The sequence below is a fragment of the Cervus canadensis genome, chromosome 10, assembly GCF_019320065.1.
Source record: "Cervus canadensis isolate Bull #8, Minnesota chromosome 10, ASM1932006v1, whole genome shotgun sequence".
NCBI lineage: Eukaryota > Metazoa > Chordata > Mammalia > Artiodactyla > Cervidae > Cervus > Cervus canadensis.
In genome coordinates, this window is record NC_057395.1 from 41,191,780 (window position 1) to 41,214,155 (window position 22,376).

Here is a 22,376-nt window from a genome sequence, read left to right on the forward strand (position 1 = left end):
GAGGGCATGGCAACCCACTCCAGTATTCTTGCCTGGAGAATTCCATAGACAGAGGGGCCTGGAGGGGTACAGTCCTTGGGGTCACAAAGAGTCAGACAGGACTAAAGTGACTGAGCACATACGCAGACACAATAGCATGAACCGGGCTCAGAAAGTTTATGCTGAACGAAAGAAGACAGACATGGAAACAAAGACTGTCTGCTGTTTGTATGATGTAGAAAATGGCAGAAGCCAGATCAACAGATGCCTCTGGCAGAGGCAAGAGTATGGTGGAGGGACAGGATAGGGAGACCATGCTCTGTGGATTGATGAGGGTGCATGCAGCTGTCAGAAGTCATCAACTTTGGATACCTGTGCATTTTACACTATGTCACTGTACCTCAGTGGGGGAAATGTAAATGAAAAAGAGGCTTCACAGAGAAGGTAGCCTCTGACTCTAGTCAGGGGGGATGAGCAGAGTTCAGCCAGATGGGCACGATGGGCAAAGGCATGAAGGCAAGAGAGCATCAGGCAGGTGGGCAGGTATGACGAAGCACGCGACCGTGATGAGCAGACTTCAACTCGGAGCCAGCAGGGAGCACTGAAGAAAGACATGGTGTGGACTGTATGTCAAAGAATAACGGGCCTTCCTGTGGTCAGTGGCTTGCAGGGGAGGGGCACAGGACAGTCTGGCCAAGAGTGGTGCTGGCTAGAATTCAGGCAGTGACCAGTCAGAGGTCCAGCTCACGGAATGGACCAAGGCAGGTGCATAGGTGCAAAGAAATGATTGAGAGGGAGGGTGCAGTTTGGTTGCCAATTGTATAGAGGAGTTGAAGAATGAGAACAAGTTGATGGTGATGCGGGATTTTCAAGGTTAGTGGGGGCTGGTATATTCTTGCCATCTCTTCTTAATATCTTCTGCTTCTGTTAGATCCATGCCATTTATGTCCTTTATTGTGCCCATCTTTGCATGAAATGTTCCCTTGATATCTCTAATTTTCTTGAAGAGACCTCTAGTCTTTCCCATTCTACTGTTTTCCTCTATTTCTTTGCTCTGATCACCGAGGAAGGCTTTCTTATCTCTCCTTGATATTCTTTGGAACGCTGCATTCAAATGGGTATATCCTTCCTTTTCTCCTTTGCCTTTCACTTCTCTTCTTTTCACGGCTATTTGTAAGGCCTCCTCAGACAGCCATTTTGCTTTTTTGCATTTCTTTTTCTTGGGGATGGTCTTGATCCCTACCTCCTGTACAATGTCATGAACTTACTTCCATAGTTCTTCAGGAACTCTATCAGATCTAATTCCTTGAATCGATCTATTTGTCACTTCCACTGTATAATCCTAAGGGATTTGATTTAGGTCATACCTGAATGTTCTAGTGATTTTCCCTACTTTCGTCAATTTAAGTCAGAGTTTGGCAATGAGGAGTTCATGATCTGAGGCACAGCCAGCTCCCTGTCTTGTTTTTGCTGACTGTATTGAGCTTCTCCATCTTTGGCTGCAAAGAATATAATCAATCTGATTTTGGTTTGACCATCTGGTGATGTCCATGTGTAGAGTCTTCTCTTGTGTTGTTGGAAGAGGGTGTTTGCTATGACCAGACAGAAATGGTATGGACCTAACAGAAGCAGAAGATACTAAGAAGAGGTGGCAAGAATACACAGAAGAACTATACAAAAAAGATCTTCATGACCCAGATAATCACGATGGTGTGATCACTCCTTAGAGCCAGACATCCTGGAATGCGAAGTCAAGTGGGCCTTAGGAAGCATCATTACAAGCAAAGCTAGTGGAGGTGATGGAATTCCAGTTGAGCCATTTCAAATCCTAAAAGATGATGCTGTGAAAGTGCTGCACTTGATATGCCAGCAAATTTGGAAAACTCAGTAGTGGCCACAGGACTGGAAAAGGTCAGTTTTCATTTCAATCCCAAAGAAAGGCAATGCCAAAGAATGCTCAAACGACCACACAATTGCACTCATCTCACACGCTAGCAAAGTAATGCTCAAAATTCTCCAAGCCAGGCTTCAACAGTACGTGAACCATGAACTTCCAGATGTTCAAGCTGAATTTAGAAAAGGTAGTGGAAACAGAGATCAAATTGCCAACATCTGCTGGATCGTCAAAAAAGAAACAGAGTTCCAGAAAAATATCTACTTCTGCTTTATTAATTATGCCAAAGCCTTTGACTATGTGGATCACAAAAAACTGTGGAAAATTCTTCAAGAGATGGATATACCAGACCACCTGACCTGTCTCCTGAGAAATCTGTGTGCAGATCAGGAAGCAACAGTTAGAACTGGACATGGAACAACAGACTGGTTCCAAATCAGGAAAGGAGTACATCAAGGCTGTATATTGTCACCCTGCTTATTTGACTTATATGCAGAGTACATCATGAGAAATGCTGGGCTGGATGAAACACAAGCTGAGTCAAGATTGCTGGGAGAAACGTCAATTAGATATTCAGATGACACCACCCTTATGGCAGAAAGCAAAGAAGAACTAAATAGCCTCTTCATGAAAGTGAAAGAGGAGAGTGAAAAAGTTGGCTTAAAACTCAACATTCGGAAAACTAAGATCATGGCATCTGGTCCCATCACTTCATGGCAAATAGATGGGAAAACAACGGAAACAGTGACAGTCTTTATTTTTTGGGGTTCCAAAATCACTGCAGATGGTGACTGCAGCCATGAAATTAAAAGACAATTGCTCCTTGGAAGAAAATGACCAACCTAGATAGCGTATTAAAAAGCAGAGACATTTCTTTGCCAACGAAGGTCCATCTAGTCAAAGCTTTGGTTTTTCCAGTGGTCACGTATGGATGTGAGATTTGGACTGTAAAGAAAGCTGAGCACTGAAGAATTGATGTTTTTGAACTGTGGTGTTGGAGAAGACTCTTGAGAGTCCCTTGGACTGCAACGAGATCCAACCAATCCATCCTAAAGGAGATCAGTCCTGAATATTCATTGGAAGGACTGATGTTGAAGCTGAAACTCCAATACGTTGGCCACCTGATGTGAAGAACTGACTCATTTGAGAAGACCCTGATGCTGGGAAAGATTGAAGGTGGGAGGAGAAGGGGATGACAGAGGATGAGATGGTTGGATGGCATCACTGACTCAATGGACATTAGTTTGAGTATACTCTGGGAGTTGGTGATGGACAGGGAGGCCTGGCGTGCTGCAGTCCATGGGGTTGCAAAGAGTTAGACTCGACTGAGAAACTGATCTGAACTTGGGGATGGTGGATTCATTAACCAAAGGTAAAAATAATAGTGCTAGATGTAGAGGAGAGAGTTTGAGGAGATCATGAGAACAAAGGAGATGGTCTAGTTTAGGAGGTTATTTTAAAGTAAAAAGCAGAGAATTAGAGCAGAATTTTGAAAGATGAAACTCTTAACAATAATAAAGAAAACTGGAAGAGAGTCACAGAAGTCAAAGACTCTTAAAGTGGCAAATCAAATAATTTGTAGGGAGATCAAATAATTTGATTACAAAAGAGAGACCGTTGGATTTGGCAATTTAAAAGACACAGATGAGATGAATAAAATTGATGAACTCCTAGCCAAACTGATCAAGAAAAAGAAAAAGAATAGACTTACTACCAATATCAAGATTGAAAGAGGTGATATTAGTACAGATCCTACAGACATTGAGGGGCTTCCCTGATAGCTCAGTTGGTAAAGAATCTGCCTGCAATGCAGGAGACCTGGGTTCAATCCCTGGGTTGGGAAGATCCCCTGGAGAAGGGAGAGGCCACCCACACCAGTATTCTAGCCTAGAGAATTCCATGGACTGTACAGTCCATGGGGTAACAAAGAGTTAGACACAACTGAGTGACTTTCACTTTACAGACACTGAAAAGATTCCATTCTATAAATTCAACAATTTAGATAAAATGCTTATCTGAATTGTTTAGATAAATCTAATCATCTAAAATATTTCCTATTCCCTGAAAAACCCAAACTACCTACACTCATTGTAAAGATGGTAATAATTGAATAATTCTATATCCATTAAGGAAATGTCAGGTGAACCTTGGGTAAGAGGAAGGGTGACTGTGCCCTGACAGTAGCCTCTCCCCCAGCCTCCAGCCCCAACCCGCCCCATCCTGGCTTGTGTCTTCTCTTTTCCTCCTGTGTGGCTCTGAACACTGCCTCTGGGCCTGGGCCTCAGCTTTCTCCCAGGCTCACCCCTTTGGCTCCTCTGTACCCAGTGCTCTACCTCTGGCCACTTGGCGAATTGTTAATTATGTTATAAGAAAGTTCCATAAATTAATTTCTTAGGGTCTTGTAGCCTCACAGTTGCTGTACTTTAATCTCAATTTCATTTAAAAATTAATCATTTTTTTTCCTGCCATTTGCTAACTATTGTGGGGCATGGGCTCACTTAATAAAATGAATTATATTTTCCAATCATAAAAAGCTTAAAAATTACTCCTTGTTTCATTATTCTATGTGAGTATATAATTGTACAGACACATGAAAGTGTTACATATGTATTCTCTCTATATATATACACATGCATATATGTCTGTAGTCATGATAGTATGCTTTGTTAATTGTATTTTCCACTTAATATAGCAGCTCATCCACCTTTCAGATCTATTTTGTTGATTTTCGTGGCTGTGTGGCGTTTCATTGTGTGAAATGCCACATCATGTGGCTTTACTAAAGTTCACTGAAGTATTCCTTGTTTATGGAAATGTGTCTTCTTTTTTTCTATAACATGTGATGCTGTGGTAATGTTATTTTTGTCTGTAGTATAGATACCTAGAAGTGGAATTTCTGGGTAAGGTTGCATTAAATACTAAAAATTTAAAATAGATACTACCAAATTATTCGACCAAAATAATCATGTCGATTTATATCCTAACCAACAGTCTCATTTTCTTGCATTCTTGCTAATGGCGGATGTTTCACTTATTAAAACTGTCTGCAGTAGAACAATAGTTTGTTTTTTAATTTGCATTAATCCAAATATTTGTGGGTTTCAGTGCCATTTTACAGGTTCCATATTAAATGAAGAAAATAGTTGCATTTAAAATAACTTCTAGTTTAGACAGATGATTAAACGTGTACATTGAAAGCAGACAGTTCTTTGGGGGAGGTTGGAGGGGAACAGTTACAGATGAATTAGCACATTTTTAAGCCTTTTCTTTTTTTACTTACTAGATGACCAGTTTGTTATAAAAGGGCATGACCTGGGTACAGCCAGATGGACGAGATGCACAGGGCAGGATGTGGGGAAGGGCTCAGGGCTTCCATGCCTTCTCCAGTCTCCCCAGACCTGCACACTCCGAATTCTCTTAAAATGTATACAAAAAGCATATGGAATTTGGATTGTGCAAATTGTTATTTCCTTGGGGAATTTTCTTGGGGAATGTTTTTTTGACGTAGATATTCATCAAGACATTATTGTAATGAGATAAATCCAATGCTGACATTGACATGTACTGAAGCTGCCTATCTCAAAATGCCCTATTTCTGATGTATGCGTGGGGGGAGGAGGGAGGGGATGAGTGGAGTAAGCGAGAGAGATTAAGAGGTAAAAATATCCAGTTACAAAATAAATGAATTATGGGGGAGAAAAATCACCTGTTTCTTCCACTGTGTAAAAAGTAATTGGCATCTTGGCTAACTCAGTGATGCGGCTCCTGCCACCTTGGGACGCAGGTGGCTGGAGAAACTGGGTATAGAATGTGCCCCGCCCAGTGCTGGCTCCTAGAAGCACATGGAAACTGGGGGTCAGGAGCTGGTCTCCCCAGTTCTCGTCTTCCCACCTCCTTCTTCCTTTCTTCCTTTTACTCTTGCAAACTTGAGTGTTAGGAATGCTGACCTTCCTGCTGACAGGCTGCCCCCAGCCTGAACTAAACCTCCCATTTCCTTTCCCTGCGGTCTTGCTTATTTAGCCTCCCTCCGAGAGTGAACTGTCCAGGAAATCTGCCAAAAGCAGTTCACGAGAGGAATGTGGTCCTGGTGGCCAAGAGATGACAGGGGGTGCTTTGTAGTGAGGAAGGGATGCTTATAAGAAGAGACTTTGGGGTGTAGCACTGAAATGTAGAGGTGATTATGGTGTCATGAGAATTGGTGTTTTTGCTTGCAGAGAGGGCGGGTGACACATCTTAGGAGGTCCTGCATCCACAGTGTCCCAATTCGAGTTTTGACACCTGCAGGTGTCGGACTTCAGGTATCTGGAAACGGCACTCATGTGGACAAGCTCCCTCCTTAACGATGCAGGAAAAAACCATGTTGGAGTCAGATGGGTGTGGCCACGCATCCACTTAGGCTGCCTCATTTCTGGTTTCCCCTACATTTATTTTCTGACATCTGTTTCATCTGTTGTTACTTGCACTGATAATTAATGGTGAAGAACACAGTCCTTAAGACACCAAACCAGTGAAGGGTTTGGGAATATGATTATACTTTTGCTGTTTACCTAGCAGCATATTCAGAGCCAGCACACGGACGTGATCATCCCCAGTCCCGTTTCTTTGACACACCCGTGTTGTGCTGTAGTGTCCCCCTCTACTTAGAAACTAATTATCAAAGTTACTGTTCTGTATTTTGTATAATATATGAAGCAAAGCCCAGCTGCTTCTAGACACATCTTTATAACCTATCATGGACTTGATTCATCACTGCTGGTGGATTTGAGATGTTCTCAGATGCAGAAACTATTGGAATGGGCTTTCTGGGAAGAAACCTACCTTTTTCAAGTCTTCATGGGAATGGGAGAGTACTTACCGAGGAAAGGAATATAATTGTGCTGTCAATCAGGGTTGTAAAGTAACTTAAAGTTTCCTTAATATAGTACTGCTTTTTTTTTGCTAATAACAGAAATTAAGTTAGGTCAGCATTATTGCTACTTAAAATAGATGAAAAAATTAGGACTTTTAAGATTGGTGTTTTTAAAATGCTAACTTTTCACCTTTTAAAGCAGTTATTTTTATTAAGCATTTGATAGTCTCATGATTTTTTAGGAATCCACTTAAGCTTGACTTCTAAGCAATTTCATGTAAATAAACATTCTGATGTTTGAGTGATAAATATACTAAAGCGTTCAAAAACAATGTGTGGAGCAGTTTGGAATTTCCCCACTGGTCTTCTTGGGTCCTGATAAGTGACCCAGCAGATATAATTTGGTTCACAATCCAACTGGAGCAGAGACGTGCCAACATAGATCAGATCGCAGTGGTGGAAGTTCAGGAGCCTCTAGTTGGCCTCAAATGTGCTTTGAAGTCATCCTGAAGTCCTCCACAACTTGTTAAAATCATGACATTTTCCAATGAGCAGAGGCTAAAGGGTTCCAAAACCCATTTTAAAGTTTTGAATGAATATACAGTTTAGAAATGATGGATTTGATTCTCCTAGAGAAGACCACTAGAGGTCACAAGAGATCTTGGAAAGAAAAAGGTGCTTTGTTGTACACATCTGAATAAAAAGAAAAATCTGGGTGCCAAGTTGGCACCTACTGTAGGTTCTCCAACTCCAAATTAAAATCAATTGTGTTAGGGGTTGGTTAAAGCAAAATACACAGCATTCTTTAGCACTACCTCTAAACTGGATTCTCTGAATTTTTCTGTCTTCACTGATTTCTTAAAGAATGTTGTTTAGTCACAAAGTCTTGTCCAACTCTTTGTGACCCATGGACTGTAGCCCTCCAGGCTCCTCTGTCCATGGGATTTCCAGGCAAGAATACTGGAGTGGGTTGCAATTTCCTCCTCCAGGGGATCGAAGTGCATCTCCTGCATTGCCAGGTGGGTTCTTTCCCGCTGAGCCACCAGGGATGCCCCCTCTTAAAGAATATGCACACATATATGCACGCACTCTCAGGCTTGAAGAAATACAATATTTATGGCATTTAAAGTGACATCAGAATCTCTTTTCCAATGGCACATTTTCAAGTCTCGCTAATGACATGCAGATCCTTTCCGGTTGTGGCAGATGCCTTCAGACGGCAGAGAGAAGGCCAAGCCAGTATCCCAAACACAAAGGTGGGCTGGAGCCGTCGTTTACAGCCCGTAAGCATGAGCTTTCCATCTATGCGTTCACAGTTTCTTTGCTGGCGAGGAAACAATGTGCACCTCCCTGTCCAGGGAAGCCTCCTGAGGGCTCTCTTCCACACTTGTGATGCCACAGAAGAGGGGTCAGGATACTGAGGGAGCCACCTGCCACCAAGGGACCATGCCAGCAGCTGGGCCAGTGCCCTGGGGTCTGGCATCACACTGTTCCTTGAAACCCCCCTCGCTAACACGGAGGAGGTGGGGAGTGAGCCTGTTCTTCCTTCTCCCCACCTCCCAGGAAGCCAGCAAGAGCCCCCAGGTCCCTGTCCTCCTTCACCTTGCCTTCTCCAGGGCTTCCAGTGTCCTGAGAGGCTGTTGATTTCCTTCAGCTTTGGATTCCACCCCGCTTTCATCTGGCATGGTTCTGAGTCTGATGGGCATTTAGGGGCCTGAGGGATCAAACCAGTTTCTATGGGAAGGGCCTTTTGTTTCCTCCAAACAGGTTAAAATAAAATAGTCCATAACTAGTTCCATAACATGGGGATCATCGTCTACTCCAAACCTCATAACGGCTGCAAGCTCTAAAGGAAGGTTACTCCTTACTCAGTAGCATCTTCCCTGATGTGTCAATACTTTGTGTGGATCAACTGTAACCTTCAGAGTCATCACCACCTAAACACTGGGGGTCATGGAGGTGCTGGCCACGTGGCCCTGCTGTGCCCAACGGCTCCACGAGAAGTGGCTTTCCTCCTATCTGAGTGGCAAAGTGAAAGTGAAAGTTGCTCAGTTGTGTCGGACTCTTTGCGACCCCATGGACTGTAACCTCACAGGCTCCTCTGTTCATGGAATTCTCCAGACGAGAATGCTGGAGTAGGTTACCATTTCTTTCTCCAGAGGATCTTCTCCACGCAGGGAACGAACTCAGGTCTCCTGCATTGCAGGCAGAGTCTTTACCTTCTGAGCAGGCAGGGCACAAATTTAAACCCTTTCCTGAATGAGTTGTTTTCGTTAGCTGGGGTGTCTTATTTCCAAGGGGCTAGACTTTGTCACATGCCATTTGAGACTACGAGAGGCTGATGTCATACTTTATCATTAGCACTGGGGCTGATGCAAGAGCATAAACCATCGATTACCCCAAGGAGCATGCTTGCAGAACAGGTTCCTCTTTATACATTTTGGGGATGGGCTTAAGGGAGAGACTCTTCAGAGCTCCACAACTTGGATGTTTTCTTCTTTTTCCCAGAAGAATAAGTACTGAGGTGTGATTATGGATCACTTTGTTCACAGGCTGCCGAGGGCTCATGATTAGGCATTCGGCCCTGGGTCTCTCTGAACCTTTATTCTTGATTTTTATACCATAAAGTAGTGTTTTTGTGTCCATCATATGGATAAAAGACCATGGTACTCAGTTGATTTTGGAGTTCTCTGAGTGATAGCTGTCTCTATTCTCTTAAAATGATTAGGATATTGAATTACTTTCACATAATTTAAAATAATTACCTCTTGGAAGAAAAGCTATGACCAACCTAGACAGCATATTAAAAAGCAGAGACATTACTTTGCCGACAAAAGTCCATCTAGTCAAAGCTGTGGATTTTCCAGTAGTCATGTATGGATATGAGAGTTGGACCATAAAGAAAGGTGAGTACTGAAGAATTAATGCTTTTGAACTGTGGTGTTAGAGAAGACTCTTGAGAGTCCCTTGGACTGCAAAGAGATCCAACCAGTCCATCCTAAAGGAAATCAATCCTGAATATTCATTGGAAGGACTGATGTTGAAGCTGAAACTCCAATACCTTGGCCACCTGATGCAAAGAACTGACTCATCTGAAAAGACTCTGATGCTGGGAAAGATTGAAGGCAGGAGAAGAAGGGGATGACAGAGGATGAGACGGTTGGATGACATCACCGACTTGATGGACATGAGTTTGAGCAAGCTCCAGGAGTTGGTGATGGACAGGGAAGCCTGGTGTGCTGCAGTCCATGGGGTCACATAGAGTCAGGCACAACTGAGCGACTGAACTGAACTGAGCTAATACTGGGACTTCCCTGGTGGTCCAGGCACTAACGATTTTGCAGTCTCAATGCAGGGGGACCCCGGTTCAATCCCTGGTCAGAGAACTAGATCCCATATGCTGCAACTAAGAGTTCACATGCTGCAACTAAGACCCGGCACAGTCTAAATGATAAATCAATATTTTTTAAATTCTTAAAAAAAATATTGGTGGGAACTTTAATTTTTGGCAAGATATTGAAAATGGATTTGTTGTCTATTCTCGCCTAGAATCTATCATTGAGGACTCTGTTTACAGAGAAAAGCCACCTCTGTTAGCAGCGCCCTTTTGCAGGCTGTGGTGTGGGGAAGGGAGGGGTGTCCTGAATGCAGTGGGGCCTTCTTGGCTCTCCCAGCAGAGGGCTTGGACACTCAGATAGAGGTTGCCAGCAGGGGTTTCGGAGTATGTCGGATGGTGGGAGGGGGGTGGTGGGTGGCATGTGAAGTCGTCCATAGCAGATGCTGCCAGGGGCTGAATGCCTGCGAGAGAGTAACCTTGAGGGCGTCCCGTGTCTGCACGCTGTACTCCCCCCCCCCCAACTCTCCTCGTCTCTGCCCTCCTGCAGGTGAGACCCCAAGGCCACACAGTGAGGAGACCTGGGCAGGAGTCTCAGAAGGGGAGTCCGAGGCAGGCTGGAGGGCTGGGGTGGGCTCACTCCCCAGAGGGCCCCCCTCGGACAACATAGCCACTCCTGGCAGACAGGTCTAGCGATGGCACCCCCAGAGCAGTCAGTGTCTGTGGTGGGGGGAGTCCCTTCCATGTTGGCTGTCACTGTTGCCCCTGGGCTATGGGCTCCAGGGTGTGCAGACGTCAAAGGTCAAACAAAGCAGGACTCTGATAAGGACAGATTTTAATCCTAAGTAACCACTGGGAGAGAACTCCATTGGGAGTGCGGTCCAGGGTGGACCAAACTCAGCTTTCATTTGTACAGAGGTGACTGGGCCTTCTGAAGTGAAAATATAGGAAAATAAAACACGAAGGAAGGGAGGAGAGGAGGGAGAAAGAAATCTGGAGTTTATATGATCAGTTTATCCTGGAGGAATTTAAAACATTGGATCCAAGAGTTATTCTTTTGATTATATATTGTGATTTACAGAAAGGGAAGACAGTCTGCTTATATGAACAATGGAGAATAAAAGGAGAACTCAAGTAACATTATCAAGATCTCATAAGAAAACTGAACTCTGCATCATCTTTTAAAAATTCAAACTGTAATAATTTGAATTCTGAGGGTATTGTAAAGACACTTCATAGAGATACAGATCAAGAAAAATTATATTTTAAAATTTTCTTTATAAAAAAATAAAAAAATAAAATTTCCTTATAGCTAATAGTTGGAGTAAAATAAAGCAACTTAATGTTATGATGATTGTTTCTCATAGAAATGTTTTTATTCTAAAAAGATTTTTTTATAATGACAAATTATGCAGTATCTAAGAGAAGAAGAAAACTGCATAGAAGACCCAAAGGAAAAAAGACTGAAATTTAAATTCGGGCAGTGATCTTATTCTTTAAGTTCTTATTTAGAATCAATATATTGGTATTTTCTTGTAATATAAAATAGCAATTATGACAGAAAATTATCTGGTGTTGTCAGGGGGTGAACTATTCTCCTGTATTAGATATTTGACTAAAACAAACCAATTATATGCTATGAACTCCAAAGTAGTAGAAATAATGCATTACATACAATAATAGATATATATTAGCTACAATGTAATTTAAAATCTGTTGAAACAGAAAATACTGTGAAGTATGCTTGTGATCATATCTAATGAACATCAATTAACCTGTAGAAGCAAATAGAAGTCATTCCAGGCAAAAGGACATATGCTCATTCATATCAATCTGTATCTGTATAAAATAAAATGGGCTTTATCGAAAATTTTTTAAAAAGACAGAGTGAAAATGAGAGAGCCCTTATGAGACTCATCTGAGTGTGGAAGCCAGGCTCCTGCCCTCCTGCAGACGTTGGGCGATGGGGTAACCATAGATGTGGGCTGGAACAAGCTGGAAATTCTCCTGGCAACCTGAACTTGCTCAGGCAGGTGCTTTAAGGCAGTCTCACATCATCCTAGGGACGTGGCCTTGAGCTGTCCTTAGTAACTGCTAGTATTTGTTCAGATATTCAGGCCAGGGCTCAGGCTTAGTCAAGAAGAGACTTTGAGTGTCGCAGGTCAGAGTCTGGTCAAGGGGAGAGTCTTTGTCATTCATTAGATGGAGCTGCTAGTAACATCAAAAAGAACATACTAGAAGTTAGAGTGGGATGTCTTCCTGACCCAGGGAACAAACCTGCATCTCTTATGTCTCTTGCATTGGCAGGTGGCTTCTTTACCACTAGTGCCACCTGGGAAGCCCCATGAGATGGCAGAGTAATGAAAGAAGAGGGGGGATAAAGGGTAGTAGCCAAGTCAGTTATATGAGAAAAGCAATACAAATATGGAACATTTTTAAAAGAAAAGGACCAGGAAAATGTATAAGAATATCCTAGACAGGAAAACTAGAATAGTGTTAATCAAGAATCTGCTACAAAGAAGAAACAAACAAGTAATATGGCAGCAAAATGAAAGCCAAGGGCCAGCACCACTGTGCTGCCATGAACTTGGTTCTTGGGTCTCCCATCCCCGCCCACACTGGGGGTCAAGGTCATGGTAGGCAGTCCTGGGAAGGAGGCTTGAGGTAGTCGTGCCCCGGGTAGGGAGCAGAGCTTCGTTACCTGCAAACCAGCATCTCCTCCTCCACGGAAGTAGGCATCTCAGGAGTAAGGGGCACCGTGGGCCCCTTGAGGAAATAGTCTTTATCATAGTCATTCCCAGAACCTTTACATCTTAGCTGTGATAATCCATGAGGGACCCTATAGCGGAAAAGTGTTTTTAGATTATGGTTTTCTTCTAAGGGAAGGAAGGGGCTGCTGGGAGCAGTGTTGTAGAAACAGTACTCCTTGAAACACACAAGGGAGGTGCTGTGCCCATCTTCCTGTCCTTTGGCTCACGAGCGATGCTGTGCCTGCATTCTGCACCCACCTGGTGAACGTGTCCCTTCTGCCTGGAACAGCCCACCTCCAGGTCTCGACATAGCTTCCTCCCCATCTCTCCATTCGGGTCTCACTCAGGTCTCCCATCCCTGACCCCTTGGCCCCATCACTCTCCATCCCAAAGCAATGGTCGCACTTTGAAATGTTCCAGGATACTTACTTGTTACATTCTTGTCTATTCTCCCCATTACGATGTAAGTCCATTTCTTGGGCGTGTTGCTCTATCCCTGGCATTTAGGACAGGGTCAAAGGAGCAGATGGAGGAACCAACACTGATTTAGGCCTTTTCCTTTGACAGGGTGGAAGATCATGACGACCTCATGCCAATATTCCTGCACCACGACACCATCCTGAAGGAGACGTACGGCGAGTACTTCCTGGCTGAGCTCATCGAGGCCCAAGACGAGGAGAATCACGCTGTTGTGTGTGAGGTGCGTGATAACTCACCTGGGGCCTGCCCGGGAGAGGGGTGAGAGGAGGGCAGCCCTGGTCCTGGTTCAAGGAACATCCTTGGAGCCATGACGTCACCCGCTTCCCCAGGGTTCCTGCTTTAGGTTTTTCAGGTTTTACGAGGACCTCCCAGGTGCTCAGTCTTAACAGGTTCAGGCCTGAACTAGACACAGCTGACTCCAAGTTCCTAGAAAACAACTTGGGCAAACATCTTATCGTTTGGGCTACGTGCCTCTTGGCGGATGTGCAAGTCGTTTGTATGGGTAGCAACAGTTAAGGCGAGCTTAATCAGTGATGGCGGGCCCCGGGTGTGATGGATTTAACTGATTATTACTCAGTTTCAGAAGGTGAATTCTATCTCAGAAAAAATTCCTGATGCCAGGTTGCAGTCAAAACAATGAAATCAGTCTTTTGGGGGTAGAGCACGTCAGTATTTTGAAAACGCTCCCCGTATACTTCCCATATGCCTCCCAGGTGGTGAAACATTGATCTACATGATGGAAGAAGACACATTGGGAGAAGGCCAGGATGGGGACTTTCCCTGGTGGTCCAGTGGTTAAGACTTCACCTTCCACTGCAGGGGATGCAGATTCAATCCCTAGTTGGGGAACTAAGATCCCATATATCTTGTGGCCAAAAAACCAAAACGTAAAACACAAGCAGTATTGTAACAAATTCAATAAAGACTAAAAATGGTCCACATCAAAAAAAAAAAAAAAAAAATCTTAAAAAAAGAATAAGATGAGTTTAGATGTTCACAGAGATTTAGTTTCAGGTGAGAACTGGCCTTAAAAATTAGATTCAGATGTACTGGTCCATGTATAGTTGTTTCTTCTGCATTGAAAGACTTAAATTTTTTTTTTTCCTCATATTTAGGTTTATGTGTTGTCTTTTAAGGACGTTTGTTCAAATATTGTCATTTGACTTTTGGCTCCAGACTAGTGACAGAAGGAAGGGTCAGGAAGCATTTGGTTCCAGCAGCACCATTTTGAAGAACCACATCTTACACAATGAGTCAAAAACTGTGTGTGTGTGTGTATGTGCTGAGTTGCGTCCGACCCTGTGGCCCCATGGACTGTAACCCTCGAGGTTCCTCTGGCCATGGAATTTTCCAGGCAAGAATAAGAGAGTGGGTTGCCATTTCCTACTCCAGGGGATCTTCCCAACCCTGGGATCGAACCCCCATCTCCTGAGTCTCCTGAGAAGACTCAAGACATTTACCATCTGAGAAGCCCTGATAGTTAAAATGATTCATACAGGCCCAAATGAGCTTTTAATGGTCCCACGGTACCCATCCAGCTAAGTCAGTTCTTTGTTTTTTAGAGAAGGCATTTATTTATGTGTTTACTTTTCCAGCTTTATTGAGATGTTATGACGTATGACATTGTGTAGGATTAAGGTGTACAGTGTGTTAGTCTGATGTACTTATTTTGCAAAGTGATCACCAGCATGGCGTGAGCCAGCACCTCCATTACGTTACAGAATTATTAATACCATTTTCTTTTGTGGTGAAAACATTTAAGATCTACCTCTTAACCACTCCCAGGTATATAATACAGTGTTATTAGCTGTAATCATCATGCTGTACATTAGATGCCCAGAACTTATTCATGTTATACCTGGAAATTTGTATCCTTTGATCAATAGCTCCTGATTCAGTCTAGGTAGCTTCTCTGTTTCTGGGAATTTGTCTGTTTCTTTCAGGTTATCCAATTTGTTGGTATATAATTAATCATAGTAATCTCTTATCCTTTGTATCCATGGCATCAGTTTTAACACCTACTCTTCCATTTCAGATTTTGAGTGTTCTCTCTTTTTTTTAGTCTAGCTAACAGGTTGTCAATTTTGTTTATCTTTTAAAAATACAGCTCTAAGTTTTGCAGATCTTTTTTATTACTCTTCTGGTCTCTCTTTCATTTATTTCTGCTCTGCTCTTTGTTAATTTCTTCCTTCTGCTAATTTTGGGCTTCTTAATTTGTTCTTCTTTTTCTAGTTCCTTGAGGTTGTAAAGTTAGGTTGTGTATTTGAAATGTTACTTTTTTTTGGTTAATGTAGGCATTTACTATTATAAACTTACCTCTTAGAACTGCTTTTTGCAGTATCCTGTAAATTTTGGTTTGTTGTATTTCCACTTTTGTTTCAAGGTATTTTTTTAATTTCCCTTTTGATTTCTTCTTTGACCTCTTAATAGCTCAGGAGTATAATATTAAATTTTCATATATTTGTGAATTTTCAGCTTTCCTCCTATTATTAATTACTAGGATAATGCCACTGTAGTTGGGAAAGATACTAGGTGTGATTTAAATCTTTTTAGTGTGCTAAGACTCATTTTGTTATCTATTATATTCTGCATCATGGAAAGTGTTCCATGTGTTCTTGAGAGCGATGTGTATTCTACTGCTTTTGGATGAGATGTTCTGTACAAATTTGTCAGGTCAATTTTATCTAACATTTGCATCGACTCTTAACGTTTCCTGGTTGATTTCCTCTCTGGATGTCTATCCATTGTTGAAAGTTAGCTATTGAAGTCCCCTGCTAGTATTGTATTGTTGTCTATCTCTCCCTTCAGATCTGTTAGTATTTGCTTACCATAGTTAGGTGCTCTGACATTGAGTATATATATATTTATATATTTATGATTGGTATATCTTTTTTTTTAGTGATTTATTTATTCATTTATTTTTGGTTGTGCTGGGTCTTCATTGCTTTGTGCGGGCTTTCTTTAGCTGCAGTGAGTGGGGGGCTACTCCTTCCTGCAGTGCATGAGCATTGCGGCCCCTTCACTTGCCGCGGAGCACAGGTGCTAGGTGCACAGGCTTCAGTAACCGCAGCACTTGGACTCAGTGGTTGTGGCACATGGGCTTAGTAGCTCTGTGGCACGTGGGATCTTCCCACACGAGGCAATGAACCTATGTCTTCTGTATTGGCAGGCGGAGTCTTACCCACTGCACCACCAGCGGAGTCCTGTTATATCTTCTTGATGAATTGACCCCTTTATCATTATGTAATAACCTTCCTTGTCTCTTTTTTTTTGAGCCTAAAGTCTGTTTTGTCTGGTATAAGCATAGCTACCCATGCTGTCTTTTGGTTTTCACTGGCATGGAATATATTCTTCCATCTCTTCACTTGAAAATGATGTGTATCCTTAAAGGAAGTGAATTTCTTGTAGGCAGCAAATTGATAGGTCTTGTTATTTTAATCCATCTAGCCACTCTGTGTCTTTTGATTGGAGAATACAGTTCATTTACACTTAGAGTAGTTACAGATAAGGACTTACAAATGCCATCTTACTGTTTTCTGGCTGTTTTGTAGTACTCTTGTTCCTTTCTTCCTGCCTTCCTTTATGAGTTGATGATTTTCTGCCGTGAAATGGTTTGATTCCTTTTTCTTTATCTTTTGTGAGTCTACTATAGATCTTTATTGCATGGTTACCATGAAACTTACATAAAACAGCTTACAGACATAACAGTCTATTTTAAAGACTAAAGACTTAATTCAATTGCACACAAAAGGTTTACCCTTTTACTTCCCTACACTTTTAAAATCACAGTTTACCCTTTTTTATATCCCATATTTACTAACAAATTATTGTACCCATAGTTATTGAAATATTAAATTGTCATCCTTTAATCTTTACACTTAAGTGGTTAATGCTTTGCCATATTAAAGTTTTATAGTATCCTGAACTTGACTGGATACTTGCTTTTACTATTGTGTTGTATATTTTTATATATTTTTGTGTTATTAACTAGCATCCTTTCATTTCATCTTGAAGAACTCCTTTCAGCATTTCTTATAGGGCAGGTCTAGTGGTGATGAATTTTCTTAGCTTTTGTTTGTCTAGGCGAGTCTTTCATTTTTGAAGGACAGCTTTGATGAGTGAAGTATTCTTTATTGGCAGTTCTTGTCTTTCAGCACTTTGAATATATTATCCTGCTAATTCCTGGCCTGGAAGGTTTCTGCTGAGAAATCTGCTGACAGTCTTACAGGGGGGTTCCCTTGGAAGTCACAAGATTTTTTTCTTCTGCTGCTTTTAAGATTCTCCTCTTACCTTTGATTTTTGAGTTTTATTATAATGTGTCTTGGGAAGGATATTTTAAGTTGATTTTGTTTGGTGACCTAGGGGTTTCATGAACTTGGGTATCTATATCTCTCCCTGGATTTGGGATGTTCTTGGACATTATTTCTTTAAATAAACTCTCTGCCCCCTTTTCCCTCAATGCTTGTTTTGGAACTCTAGTGATTCACAAATTGGTCCTTAGGATGGTATCTTATAGATCACACAGACTTTCTTCAACTCTTTTCATTCCTTTTACTTTGTTCTCCTTTGACTTGATATTTTCAAAGTTCCTGTCTTCAGTCTTACTGATTCTTTTTTTTGATTGATCAGGTCCAGTGTTATATGCTTTGTGTTGTATTTTCATGTCATTCATTGATTCTTTGGCTCCAGAATTTATGGTTGATTCTTATGGATTCTCTTTTGCTAAACTTCTTATTTTATTTGTGTGTTGTTTTCCTGATTTTGTTGAACTGTGTGTGTTTTCTTGTAGCTCACTGTCTCCTGAAAACAGCTTTTTTGAATTATTTGTGTAGTGTGTTGGAGAGTTACCATTTGTCCTTGTCTTTGGGTTCAGTTATCAGAAGACTATTGTGACCTTTTGGTGGTGTCATATTTCCTTGATATTTCATGGTCCTGGAGTTTTGCATTGCTGACTTCACATTTGAATAGCAATCATTTCCTCTGGTCTTTGGGTGAGAAATACCTTCTCTCAGCCCTGCTAGAGATTCTGGGGTATCCTTTTATGGATACACCTCCTCTGTGCCTCTTGGTCTCTCTTGTGGCAGAATTTTTAAGTTGTTTATTTTCTATGGGCCCTCCAAAGCACCAGGTTGAGTGTTTTGTCTTCCCAAAGATGGCACTAAAGCTCATGTTTGTAGTATCTTCCTGGACCACAGATTAGGCCGATTTTCTCATTATGCTCCTTAGCCATCTGCCAGGTCTGCTTACACCACTCCTAGGAGTGTACATGAGGGCTGCCACAAGGTGGGCTGGTGTGTGGATAAGGCATGTGGAACATTCCTGGGCCAGTTGGCAGGACCCGTGGGTGGAATATTCCCAGCAGCTCATGGGTGGGCTTCTTGATGGAATCCGTGATGCCTGTTAATGTCCTCTGAGGGTCCTACCTGCTGCTTTCTCAGACTCCTTCCTCCCCCACCCCCCAACCCAGTCATGAGCTCCTAATTTAGTACTCTTAAGTCTGGCAAGAGAGAAATGAGTCCCTCTGACAGCATCCTGCATAGCTAGGGAAGCCAGGCGCTCCCTAACACGGTCTCCCTTACCCCCGTGGGACAAATTATGGGAATAAAGCTTGGCCTAAGCTGTACTGCCTTGGAGGATGGGTGTTGTGGGGAAAGGCAGACTGTTTGTGTTACCCACTCTAGGACATCCAAACTGGTTTTTGTTTTTGTTTTTTTGCTCCAAATGGAGCAGAATCTTCTCCTCTGGAAGTCTGAACTTCATCAAAGGCTCTTGAATCCATGAGCGATTGTCTCAGGCACTGTTTTCAGGGGCTCCTAGACCGAGGCTCAGAAGAGCTAGAGTCACATCACGGGCCTCTGCAGGGTCCGCAACCACAACTGAGGTCTGTCTGCCTGTTTCCCAATGCACAGGCAGGTGAGACTACCCCCAGGCCCCTTGGTGGATGGTACTGGATCCCACAGCTCCCTCAAATGCACTTTTGCTCATGCATGGAAGCCAAATATCTGCTGCTGAGCCGGAGACAAAACCAAGGGATGTCTTGTCACTGTGATACTGATATCACTCTGGAGAAGGCCTCTAATTATTTGGTTTCATGATGCAAGTTTGAACCCAAATCTCTTGAGTTTTAGTGCTTGTGAGGCGCAGCTGCAGTGGCCTCCTCCCTCATTTCCTTCCCTCTCCTGTCATGTGTTACAAGCTTTCAGTGTGGGTGAACATCAAAGCAACATTCCCGGCTGAAACTGTAGTCCCAACCCTGCAAAGATCCTTTGGTATCTCTAAAGACACAAACGGAGTCCAGTCTGATCTCTGTGTGTTCCGTGGAGATGTGACCACAGGCCTCAGTCTTACATGGAAGGTCGGAAGCAGGACCTGTCCATGGCGAGCAAGCTGACCTAGGATCTGGGAGTGAGTCTCTGGTTTGCACCAAGCCATATTGGGTATCTCAGCCTGTTTTGGGTTCAAGACCAGTGCAGTCACCACCCTCCCACTGACCTCCCAGGACCCCCTTCCCAACCCCTCTAGGCTTCCTCAGGCTGGCCGTTCGGTAGCAGTGTTCCAGGGTTGGGGGGAGGGGGGTGCGCTTGCCCTGGCTCACAGGAGCCAGTTGTTAAATCTTCAGGAACTTGGCAAACTGGTCATTAAACATAGCCATTGTCAAAAATTAAGTGATAACAGTGTCATAAATTATACTAAAAGTAAAATCAATAAATCCTCAAAGGTCATCAGTTCAGTTCAGTTCACTTGCTCAGTTGTATCCAACTCTTTGTGACCCCCATGGACTGTAGCACACCAGTTCTCACTATCCATCACCAACTCCCAGAGTCTACCCAAACTCATGTCCATTGAGTCAGTGATTCCATCCAATCACCTCATCCTCTGTCATCCCCTTCTCCCCCTTCCTTCATTCTTTCCCAGCATCAGGGTCTTTTCAGATGAGTAAGTTCAGATGAGTCAGGTGGCCAAAGTATTGGAGTTTCAGCTTCAACATCAGTCCTTCCACTGAACACTCAGGACTGATCTCCTTTAGGATGGACTGGTTGGATCTCCCTGCAGTCCAAGGGACTCTCAAGAGTCTTCTCCAACACCACAGTTCAAAAGCATCAATTCTTTGGTGCTCAGCTTTCTTTATAGTCCAACTCTCACATCCATACATGACTACTGGAAAAACCATAGCCTTGACTAGATGGACCTTTGTTGGCAAAGTAATGTCTCTGCTTTATAATATGCTCTCTCGGTTGGTTATAACTTTCCTTCCAAGGAGTAAACATCTTTTAATTTCATGGCTGCAGTCACCATCTGCAGTGACTTTGGAGCCCAAAAAAATAAAGTCTGCTACTTCTTGATTCCAGCTTGTGCTTCATCCAGCCCAGCATTTCTCATGATGTATTCTGCACGTAAGTTAAATAAGCAGGGTGACAATATACAGCCTTGATGTATTCCTTTTCCTATTTGGAACCAGTCTGTTGTTCCATGCCCAGTTCTAACTGTTGCTTCCTAACCTGCATACAGATTTCTCAAGAGGTAGGTCAAGTGGTCTGGTATTCCCATCTCTTGAAGAATTTTCCACAGTTTGTTGTGATCCACACAGTCAAAAGCTTTGGCATAGTCAATAAAGCAGAAATAGATGTTTTTCTGAAACTCTCTTGCTTTTTTGATGATCCAGTGGATGTTGGCAATTTGATCTCTGGTTCCTCTGCCTTTTCTAAAACCAGCTTGAACATCTGGAAGTTCATGGTTCACATACTATTGAAGCCTGGGTTGGAGAATTTTGAGCATTATGTTGCTAGTGTGTGAGATGAGTGCAATTGTGCAGTAGTTTGAACATTCTTTGGCATTGCCTTTCTTTGGGATTGGAATGAAAACTGACCTTTTCCAGTTCTGTGGTCACTGCTGAGCTTTCCAAATTTGCTGACATATTGGGTGCAACACTTTCACAGCATCATCTTTCAGAATTTGAAATAGCTCAACTGGAATTCCATCACCTCCATTAGCTTTGTTTGTAATGATGCTTCCTAAGGCCCACTGGACTTCACATTCCAGGATGTCTGGCTCTAGGTCAGTGATCACACCATCGTGATCATCTGGATTGTGAAGATCTTTTTTGTACAGTTCTTCTATGTATTCTTGCCACCTCTTCTTAATATCTTCTGCTTCTGTTAGTTCCATACTATTTCTGTCCTTTATTGAGCCCATGCAAAGATGGGCTCAAAGGCCGTAACTTTGTCATTATTTTACTATTATCTGCCCTCTTGAAGTCACTTATATCTGTGGTCTCTGTGCAGAGGAATTACTGTAATTATGGCTGCTGGGCCTCTTTTCCCAGTTTTCCTCTCAGTGACATCACACCAGGAACTCACGACAGGCTGCAACAGGAGTATTTACACCACAGAAATTGGCAACAGTTATGAATAAGCTTTTCCCATTTATTTGTAACTGCCACTTAGGAGTTACCCAGCACACTGCACTTTTGGGTGAGCAGAGAGAACAGGACACAGTCCAGCAAGCCTGCCCCTTCCAGACCCATCCACGGCAGTCAAGGCCACGTGTGTGGAAGGCCTGAGAACTGTATCTGCACTGTGCAAGCTGCGGACTAAAGGGTTTTAACTGCGAGCACTTTCTTTGACTTCATCGACACTTTGGAGGAGTTCTGAGTTAGCAAAGTTGCTTTTTATAACTTCATCCCGGCTTACCTTGACATCTGGTGTTTACACAAACTGAGATTTCAGGGCGGGGCAGTTGGAGGCCAAGGGCGGCTCCTGGAGACAGATTGGCAGAGTGTCTGCCTTGGCAGCATCTGCAGCATGGGCAGCAGCAGTCCAAGGAGGCACCACTGACCTGCGGGTGGGCAGAGCCTGCCTGCCCAGCCATGCCTTTGGCATCAGGCGGGAAGGATCAGCACTGACAGTTGTCACAATGAGGGCAGCCTCACTGTGGAGTATGGTCACCCAGAAAGGTGGGTGATACAGGGCTTTTTAGATGGAAGTGTGACTGATATGTTGCACACGGGCCTATTGATGGACCTGCTTATGAAGATACAGCGACTGAATGTGTGGTTTATGATGATCTTAGCCTTATGCATTGTCATATGGA

At 42.9% G+C, this 22,376-nt stretch overlaps 1 protein-coding gene across 1 annotated transcript in view; it reads left to right on the forward strand.

Annotated features, from left to right (window-relative positions):
• The window catches only part of CFAP61 (cilia and flagella associated protein 61), a 227,179-nt gene that overhangs the window by 16,530 nt on the left and 188,273 nt on the right, over positions 1 to 22,376 (forward strand). Inside the window, exon 7 of the mRNA XM_043480559.1 lies at positions 13,374 to 13,506. Coding sequence (XP_043336494.1) covers positions 13,374 to 13,506 — 133 coding nt within the window. The remainder of the gene's footprint in view (positions 1 to 13,373; positions 13,507 to 22,376) is intronic.